Source organism: Arachis ipaensis, chromosome B6 (genome assembly GCF_059453495.1).
Source record: "Arachis ipaensis isolate K30076 ecotype BB chromosome B6, ASM5945349v1, whole genome shotgun sequence".
NCBI classification, from domain to species: domain Eukaryota; kingdom Viridiplantae; phylum Streptophyta; class Magnoliopsida; order Fabales; family Fabaceae; genus Arachis; species Arachis ipaensis.
The window spans coordinates 128425286-128435471 of NC_142441.1; the positions used below are offsets into that span (position 1 = coordinate 128425286).

Genomic DNA, 10186 nt, shown 5'->3' on the forward strand with positions numbered 1-10186 from the left:
GCCGGGGATTGATTGTGCATCAACAATGATTAGATTGGAAGATCACTAGGTTGAGCATTTTATTTTGTGAATTTCATTTTCTGTTTGAGTGATTTACTTTTTGTTTTAGTTAAACTTCTTCCCTTCTCCCTCTACTCTTTTGTTTTTCTTTGTTATTTTCAATTCTGTTTGCTAACCCACTAACTGTTTGATATATTGCATCACCCACAACTAACAGCAATTCTGACACAAATACTGTCTGCACCTATTTTCTCTGCTTGTACTTGTTGGTTGTATGACAGGGAGAAGAAGCGGGGCTTCAACTTCCTTTGATTCTGAACCGGAAAAAACCTTCCTTAGACTAAGGAGGGAGGCAAAAGAAAAACGAGTAGTTGGTGCTGAAGAAGAGGAGGAACAGTTTGAGGAATACTTTGAACCAAACATGGAAGAAAACATGGAAAATCATCATGAAGAAGAGACTCACAACCATGGCAGAGGAGGTGGAGCAAATCATGCTGGGGAGGATAGAAGAGTTTTGGGCTCTTACATCAATCCAAACCCAGGCAATTGTGGAAGTAGCATCCAAAAGCCAACAATCCATGCCAACAACTTTGAACTTAAACCACAGCTCATCACCCTTGTTCAGAACAACTGTTTGTTTGGAGGAAGTGTTCAAGAAGACCCCAATCAACATTTAACCACCTTCCTGAGAATATGTGACACAGTGAAGTCTAATGGTGTTCATCCTGACGCCTATAGACTACTCTTATTTCCCTTCTTACTCAGGGACAAGGCAGTCAAGTGGCTGGAATCCTTCCCAAGGGAGAGCTTGACAACTTGGGAAGATGTGGTGAACAAATTCGAATCAATAGGCTGAGAGCTGAAGTTCAAACTTTCAGGCAACAAGATGGTGAGACTCTATATGAAGCATGGGAGAGGTTCAAGGACTTAACAAGGAGGTGTCCACCTGACATGTTCAACGAATGGGTCCAGCTGCACATTTTCTATGAAGGCTCTCTTATGAGTCAAAGAAGGCAGTAGACCATTCATCTGGAGAATCCTTGAACAAGAAAAAGACCATTGAGGAAGTCATAGATGTTATTGAAACAGTAGCAGAAAATGACTATTTCTATGCTTCCGAAAGAGGGAACACAAGAGGAGTGATGGAGCTAAACAATGTAGATGCTATGTTGGCCCCAAAACAAGCTCATTACCCAGCAGCTGGCTGACCTCACCAAGAAGATGGAGAAGAACCAAGTAGCAGCAATCTCCACTTCGTCAACAACACAAGAAGGAGTGAATGAAGAAGCAGAGGGGAGTCAGGAGCAAGCCAATTACATTGGGAATTCACCAAGGAAAAACTATGATCCATACTCCAAGACTTACAACCCTGGATGGAGAAACCACCCAAACTTTGGGTGGGGAAGTGAGCAAGATCAAAAGCAATTCACCCAGAGGACATCTCAACACCCCTACAACAACACTTCTCCACATACTTATCAAAACCAAAACAGCACATCTACTCCGAACCACTCATCAATTGATGACAAGCTCTCTAAGATTGAAGCCTTACTTGAAGGAATATGTCAAGAGATTCAAGAAAATAAGGTGTTCAAAGAGGAGGTGCGAGCCAATATTAAGAACCAGGGAGAGACCATTAGGAAGCTGGAATTCCAGGTGGGATATTTAGCTGAGAAGATTCCCAAACCTACTGATAGCTTCCCAAGTGACACGGAGAAAAACCCCAAGGGAGAAGCAAAGAAAGTAAGATGGGAAGATTGCAAAATGGTCACTACAAGTGATCAAGAGATTGAAGACAAGCAAGGCAAAATGCGCAAACAACCTGAAGACAACTCAACAAAGGAGGAGGATAGAAAGCACAAAGAACCAGAAATCTCACAACAAGAGCTGCTGAAGCTCTATGCACCATTCCCTCAACTGCTAAATGGTGCTGTGGGAAAAAGAATATACTCAAGGTTCCTAGACTTGTTTGCATCTCTGCATGTGAACATACCATTCATCAAGGCAATTCAACAAATGCCTGCATTCATCAAGTATATGAAGGAACTTCTTCCGAGGAAAAGCTCACTCAAGGGAGGGCAGACTATAGTGATGAACAAGGAATGTAGTGCCCTTATTCAACCTGAGTTGCCTACAAAAAGAAGAGACCCAGGAAGTTTTCATATCCCTTGTGCCATAGGTGAGACTATGTTCGATAGAGCACTATGTGATTTGGGGGCCAGCATCAACTTACTGTCTTTATCCCTGGTGAAGAGGCTGCAGATTAATGAGATAATGCCCACAGATGTAATCATCAGACTGGCTGACAAAACTCAAAAGCAAGCAATAGGAGTGGTGGAAAATGTGTTGCTAAAGGTTGGGAAGTACTTTCTCCTAACAGACTTTGTCATTCTGGACATGGAAGAGAGTCACACTCATCCAATCATATTGGGAAGACCATTCCTAGCTACGGCCAGAGCACTTATTGATGTAGAGAAAGGGGAGCTAATATTGAGAATCCATGATGAACGACTCAGCTTCAATGTTTTCAAACTCTCGCAAGAAACAGATCAAGAGGACAAGGAACTAAGCACAAATGATAATGAGACACTGAAGGAGAAAACAAGCACTGAAGCACAGCCAGTTCATTCTGAGATCCCCTTAATTGACAAACAAGGAAAACAGCAATTGCCACAGCTCAAGAAAAAGTTGGAGGAACCTAAACCTCTAGAGGCAGGTGAAGACAGCACCACAGCTCCTTTAGAAAAAGAGGTCACCAAGGGGAAGGCAACCTCAAAAGAAACAAAGAAGAAGGTACCAAGAGGGTGGAAGAACAAGAAGATCCCTACGGAAGACTTCTCTCCAGGGGATAGAGTTGTCTCAGCCTACTTCCCAGATATTCCCCCTAATCTCCCTACTGTGCCATCTCAATTACCCAAGGTCTTCACTATTAATAGAGTTCTTTCCCTGGAACATGTGGAGATTATTGATCCAACCAATGGATACAAATCCACAGCAAGAGGGGAGGACTTTAAGCACTACCAACCACCATGATGAAGGAAAAATGTCAAGCTAGTGACGCTAAAGAAGCGCTTCATGGGAGGCAACCCATGTTTTATATGCTTTCAGATGATAATGAATAAGTCAATATTTATGAGCTTCAATCCAAACGTAACAAACAATTGGTGAAAATCTTCTTATGCAGAATATAGTGAGGAACAAGTTTGGTGTTCAAAGCAAACCAAGATGCATGCTAGTCTTGGGAGCTTTGAACATAAAACTTTCATCACAGTGATCCAAACTAAGTTTGGTGTCACCTCATGGTGCCACCAAAATGCATATAAGGACCCACCAATAGTTAGTTAGTTAGTGGGAATTCATAAACAAACAATCAAATCCTTTTTTCCCCTTTATTAATATTAGCCATAAAATTTATATGGTCATTTTAATATCTTTTCTTACTTTACTTAGTTTGTCTTTATAGGAAAGAAAAAGGAGCATTAAAAGGGATAGATTGGACAGCCAAACAAAGAAGGTTCGGATACCACAAAAAGAGGGAATACATTGGAAAATGTTGCCATGCAACATTGAAAAAATGGGACCCCTAGAAGACCGAGCAATCCCCATCATAAAGTGATGATCCTTGTCTTCTAGCCATGCATAACCCCAACCGTCCATCAAGTGACTATTTCATCAATCTACACCCTTCATTCCTTCACAACTTCTCTATATAAACAACCCTTGTCCGTATTACCCTTCATTGTCATCACACACCCTTCACCACTCTTCTTTTCTGTACAAGACACCCTCTATCAATCATAAACATTTTTTCCTACTCTCTTCACTGCCATAAAACCCTAAACAACCAAAAGTCTCCACAACCTTACCACCTTTACATATTAACCATCATTCATGGCATCTTCAAGTTCTAAGAGAAGGGAGGGGAAGGAACCCATGGAAGAACACCCATATGATGAGAAGAGATTTAGAAGCTTGCATCATGCATTGCAATACGGGTGGATGGTTGATAAGGAAATCATTTATGAGCTGGGATTTCAAGTTAAGAAGACTGAATGCCCCGAAATCACAGAGAAGGTAGAAAGGAGAAGATGGGAGCTCCTCACTGACCCGGTCACTAAGGTGAATGCAAATCTCATAAGAGAATTTTATGCAAATGCAGTCAGGTATGATAAGAAAGATGAGTCATATACAAGCTTTGTGAGAGGAACAATGGTGGATTTTGGTCCCATGAGTGTAATGAGGGCATTGAAGCTACGATTTATACCATTTGAAGAAGAAAGTTACCACTCAAGATTGGACAACAACCCCAATTATGACCAGTTTTTACTAGACCTTTGTGTACCAGGAGCTGACTGGGAAAAGGGTGCAGGAAATAAACCAAAGTTCATTAAGAGAACAGATCTCACTCCTGAAGCTAAGGGGTGGTTCGAGCTAGTGGGAGGTCTATTCTCCCAGCTGCAAACAACTCGGAGGTGAATCTCCAGAGAGCAACAATGTTGCATTGTATACTCAAGGGAGGAGAAATCAAAGTTCATGAGATCATAGCTCAAGGAATTAGAAAGAAGGCAAAGAGAAAATATGACATGCATTTGGCACCCAAGAGTTTCGAAAAAGGGCAGCAAGTACTCCTTTACAATTCTAAATCAAGGCTGTTCCCAGGAAAACTCAAGTCAAGGTGGTCCGGACCTTTCTTGGTTACAAAAGTATCACCCTATGGCCACATCGAAATCACGGATGAAGGTTCAGAGAGGACTTTTACAGTAAATGGACAAAGACTCAAGCATTATCTGGGCAACATGGGGGAAGACCCCAGAGTAAAGTACCATCTCAAGTAATTTAAGGACTCGTCGAGCTAGCGACGATAAAAAAGCGCTCTGTTGGGAGGCAACCCAACCTCACGTAGTTTCACTTTCATCTTTATTTCAATAAAAGTCACAAGTTGTTTCCCCTGTATTGTAAGGAGCTAAGTTTGGTGTTCCACACCAGAACAATCCAAGAGTGATAGTGTAATTCTAAGTTTGGTGTTCCGCTAAAGGACATTGGTTAGAATTACACTCCACTCCCAAAGAACATTGCTAGCTCCATCCAACCAAGAGAAACTACTTAGATGTAGTTAGACTATAGGTGATCATTGCTTTGTTGATAACAAGATATGAGGGTCTCTGCATATATGAAATATTGTGTACTGGACAAAGAACTAAGTTTGGTGTTCACACACCAAATTGAGTTCAAGAGGCACAAGCATACATGTAAGCTAACTATGTCTCAAGTGCTTTGGGAACAAGCAACTTCCAGTAACCTTGTAGGAATCTTATAAGGAAATGGTGCACCTTCACCCAAAGAAGCGAGGCAGCAAAAACTAGGATGATGACAAAGAAAGAGGGGGACCATAGATCATCACCCGAAGGTTGTATTGTTACCTAATTCCATTGTACTTAGAATTGTTGAAAGTTGGAAGTCCGAATGCACTTTTGATTTGTAGTTACTCGCAGTTGAACCCTTTTTAAAATTCTGTCTTTTAAGTTTTCCTTCTGAATAGGTCCATGATTTCTGGTTTAAATGTCACTGCACCATCACTTAACCTACTTGTAAACTTGTCCCTTTTAAATCAAATAAAAAGAGAATGATTATGTTTGTAAAAGACCAGAGTGGAGTTTATATTGTGGAAGTGCATTCATGAATCTTTGGGGTAGTCATAAGTTAGCTAAGTTGGTTCAACCACAAGGCTAGAAGGACAACTATCTATCCTGAATACTTTGCTTTGGATACACTCATGAGACTAAGTTAATAACAAGATCCTAAGAAGAGAAAAGGGAAAAAACAATGGAAGTGAAAAACAAAAGAAAAAGAGTAAGCAATAAGGCTAGGCATCAATAGTTTTAAGCTTGAGGCAAGTGTCTGTGGTGCTCCTGTGTGAGGAATCTACTTGGATGAATAAGCTCTTAGGGGTGCCTTATCACTTGGTAACTTGGGTTAACTAACTCGGGATTATCAGCTGAAAGTCCACTATCAAGAGTAACCTTCACTACAGAACACTTAGTAACCCAAAGAGGTGCTGGACACCAAGGTCTCAAGAAAAGAAAATAAATAAACTAAATGCCTGTAGTGTGTATGTATGGGGGATAGGCTTGAGGGAGTAAGTCCTTAGGGGTGTCTCAACACCTAGCACCTTGAACCAACTGGTTCGGGAGTGTTGGCTGAAAGCTTATCTTAAAGAGTTGCCCCCTTACAGAGCACTTAGCCTAAATAACACAAACAACTCTTGTAATAACAATAAAAGGATCAATGAATAAAAGTCTCATGGGATATGAACAAAGTGGGTGTTTTAGGACAGAATAAAGGTCTGAAAGCTAGTAATGGAATGAACCTAAGTTGCTATGCATGAAACCACCATAAAATCAGTAATACGACTTCCACAAGGATGACTCATTCCTCTGGATATTCCATTCATCATTCTCTTGTTCCAGTACTTGCTTAGGGACAAGCAAGCTTTAAGTTTGGTGTTGTGATGCCAGGGCATCTTGGCCAGTTTCACTGACCTTTTCTTTACTATTTTTAGGTTAGTTTCATGCATTTCTTTAGGAAATAAGCTAGTTTTGGGTAAATATTCACTTATGCCTTGACTCAAGCATACATTGTGCATTTTACATAATTTCATGAGGATTTTGCATGAGTTTAGTGACAAATATTATGTTGCATTACTCATGACTTGGACTAGAGCTTTGATGCACTTTGTTGCTTGATTTCAGGACCAAAAGAAAGCAAGAAAAGGGGAGGTAACTTGCAAGATTAATGAGAAAAGTGATTGCCAATAACACTCTCAAAAAGCCATCAATGCCCACGTTAGAGAGTCACGTTAACCAAGTTAACGTGAACTCTAACGTGGAGAAAAGAAGTTGAGCCAACGTTAGTGACACTCAACATTGTCACTAACGTTGGCAATTACTCATAAGTGGCCACGTTAGAAGCCACGTTAACCTAGTTAACGTGGCCTCTAACGTTAAAGGGGGGGGGGAGAGAAGCCAACGTTAGTGACACTCAACATTGTCACTAACGTTGGCCTATGGTGCAAAGTACCACGTTAACTCCCACGTTAACTTGGTTAACGTGGAAACTAACGTAGAGGATGAAGAGTTGTCGACAACGTTAGTGACACTCAACATTGTCACTAACGTTGAAGCAACCACACAACCTCCAAGAGTCACGTTAACTTCCACGTTAACTTGGTTAACGTGGAAGCTAACGATGAGAAATGAAGGATGAGCCAACGTTAGTGACACTCAACATTGTCACTAACGTTGGGATGGCTAAAAGATGGCCACGTTAGAAGCCACGTTAACCTAGTTAACGTGGACTCCAACGTGAGACCTAGGGGCACATTGGAACGTTAGTGACAATGTTGAATGTCACTAACGTTCTCGAAGGATGGCAAAGGCCACGTTAGAAGCCACGTTAACCTAGTTAACGTGAACCTTAACGTGAAGCAAGAAGGGGCACACTGGAACGTTAGTGACAATGTTGAGTGTCACTAACGTTCTCGAAGGTTGACAAGGCAACGTTAAAAGCCACGTTAACCTAGTTAACGTGGGTTTTAACGTGAGGCAAAGGGGTGCATTGGAACGTTAGTGACAATGTTAAGTGTCACTAACGTTCCCGAACTTAGACTTTCACTAAATGATTAACACTCCTTATGCCCTGAGCTTAAGTCTCTGCCCACTTCGCACTTTCTCTCTACAAGTAAAGCCAAGCCCAAATAAAGAAAGGAACTGCTTCAAACTCAAGATCCAAAGGCCCAAGACTTGAAGAGTAAACTAGAAGCTGAGAAGAGTAGTATATATAGGAGTAGCTTTGAATTGTAAAAAAAAGTTCTGGAAGCTGGGAAAAAGGAGAACTACTCTCTGTATTTTACTTTCTTGGCAATTTCTAGTTTTATGATGTATTCTCCATCTTTGTTTTCATTTTCAAGAGCTATGAACAACTAAACCCCTTTCATTGGGTTAGGGAGCTCTGTTGTAATTTGATGGATCAATACTAATCTTCATTATTCTTCTTCTATCTTTCCTCTTGATTTTACTTGAAAGCTTTCGATCTTCATCCAATTGAGTAGTTATCTTGGAAGAGAAGCTATTCAAACTTGGATCTCTTTTGAACCTTGGAAGAGGAATGAAGAGATCAAGCTAGAAATGCTTTCTCATGCTGGACCAAATTGGGTTTGGATGGGTATGTGACTATAACCCTCTCAATACTTGGTTTGGGAAATGCATGTGGTATAATCAGTGACCATACTTCATCTCTTCTCATGAGCAATTGACCAAGGAATTGGCTATTGATCAAGATTTGAGAGATTGAATTGCAAGAAATTGTAATTCAATCACTTAAGATTGCCAAGGAGATCAATGAGTGCATTGATTGAGGAAGAGATGAAAATGAACTTGATCCGGAGAATTGCAACATCTTCTAAGCCCAATGAACTCCCCATCTCTGATCTTACCCATTCTCTTTAATTTCTGCCATTTACTTTTATGAGCAAATCCCCTATTCCCATTTACAATTCTGCAATTTATTTTCATTCATTTACTTCCAGTCCTTTAATTCTAGCATTTACTTTTCTGTTATTTACATTCCCGCCATTTTATTTTCTGCAACTCTCAACCCAAATCTTGGATTCGCTCAACTAGAACATTCTTCTAATTAAAGTTGCTTGATCAATCAATCCCTGTGAGATTCGACCTCACTCTATTGTGAGTTTTTACTTGACGACAACTTCGGTACACTTGCCGAAGGGAGATTTGTTGAGAGACAAGTTTTCCGTGCATCAACAGACAAGAACAAAAAAGAGCAGACAGCACCTGACCCACCAAGAGGCATCATCAGCCACATATCGGGAGGATACGCAGGCGGAGGTGAAACAAGCTCGGCCAGAAAACAAAGTTATAAGGCGATGCTAGCAATCAAAGGAACTCTGCAGCCAAAGAAGGAGGAATACCCAGATGTCACAATATCCTTCAATCAATCAGACTTCAGATCGGCAAGCCCTAACCTTGACGACCCAGTGGTGATTTCCATCCAGGTCGGAGAGCTGTTGGTAAGGAAAACACTGCTTGACCCAGGTAGTAGCGCTGATGTCTTATTTTATTCTACCTTTAAAAAGATGCAATTATCAGAAAAAATGATACAGCCCTCCTCGGGAGAACTAATTGGCTTCTCCGGAGAAAGAGTCCCCATCATGGGACATATATGGCTGAGGACTACAATGGGAGAGATCCGTATGTCAAAGTCCATTGATATTCAATACCTAATACTAGACTGTTGTAGCCCTTATAATATTATAATCGAGAGACCCGCCTTGAATATATTCAGAGCGGTGGTGTCTACATTACACCTGTGTGTTAAGTTTTCGGTGCAGGAAAACAAGATAGCTACAGTGTACGCCGACCATCAAGAAGCTCGGCAGTGCTACAATGCTTGTCTAAAGCAAGCCCATACGAAGGAGACAACTCGGCCCCAGGTCCAATCCATACATAGCTCGACTGACGCCACAATGTTAGCCGATCTCGACCCGAGAGAAGACCTCGGTGAAAGGCCTCGGCCAATGGACAACCTTCACAAATTAACACTAACAGCAAATGAAAAGCAATACACACACATCGGAGAAGCACTAGAAGAGAATGAACGAGCAAGACTTGCACACAAATTAGCATGGACACCAGATGACATGCCAGGAATAAGCCCGGAAGTCATCTGCCACAAATTAGCAATTGACAAAACAGTCCGACCAGTGGCACAAAAGAAGAGAAACCTCAGAGAAGAGAAAAAACAAGCAGCACTTGAAGAGACCAAGAAGCTCCTCAACGCAGGTTTCATAAGAGAAATCTGCTTCACCACATGGCTATCAAACATGGTAATGGTAAGGAAAAGTTAAGGTAAATGGCGCATGTGCGTCGATTTTACAAATCTAAACAAAGCTTACCCTAAAGATGCATATCCATTACCTTGCATTGATAAGTTAGTTGATAACGCTTCTGGTTTCAAAGCCTTGAGTTTTATGGATGCATACTCTGGTTATAACCAGATTTTGATGCACCCAGAAGACCAAAGCAAAACAGCTTTCATAACAGAACATGTCAATTTTTGTTACAAGGTAATGCCTTTTGGCTTAAAGAATGCAGGTGCGACATACCAAAGA

The 10186-nt window shown here is 41.1% G+C and overlaps 1 protein-coding gene and 1 non-coding gene across 2 annotated transcripts; one reads left to right on the top strand and one right to left on the bottom strand.

The window, feature by feature from the left end:
- Nucleotides 1–849: 849 nt before the first annotated feature.
- On the bottom strand, nt 850–953 carry LOC148562695 (small nucleolar RNA R71). The gene has a single exon (XR_015886652.1). It is a non-coding gene; the product is annotated as a small nucleolar RNA R71 (small nucleolar RNA).
- Nucleotides 954–8941: 7988 nt separating this feature from the next.
- Nucleotides 8942–9922, top strand: LOC148562696 (uncharacterized). The gene has a single exon (XM_088490959.1). The coding sequence runs from the start codon at nt 8942–8944 to the stop codon at nt 9920–9922; it is 981 nt and encodes a 326-aa protein (XP_088347085.1).
- The last annotated feature ends 264 nt before the right edge of the window (nt 9923–10186 follow it).

What these genes read in the sequence shown, in the direction of transcription:
- LOC148562696 (XM_088490959.1), top strand. Translation starts at nt 8,942, where the DNA reads ATGCTAGCAATCAAAGGAACTCTGCAGCCAAAGAAGGAGGAATACCCA.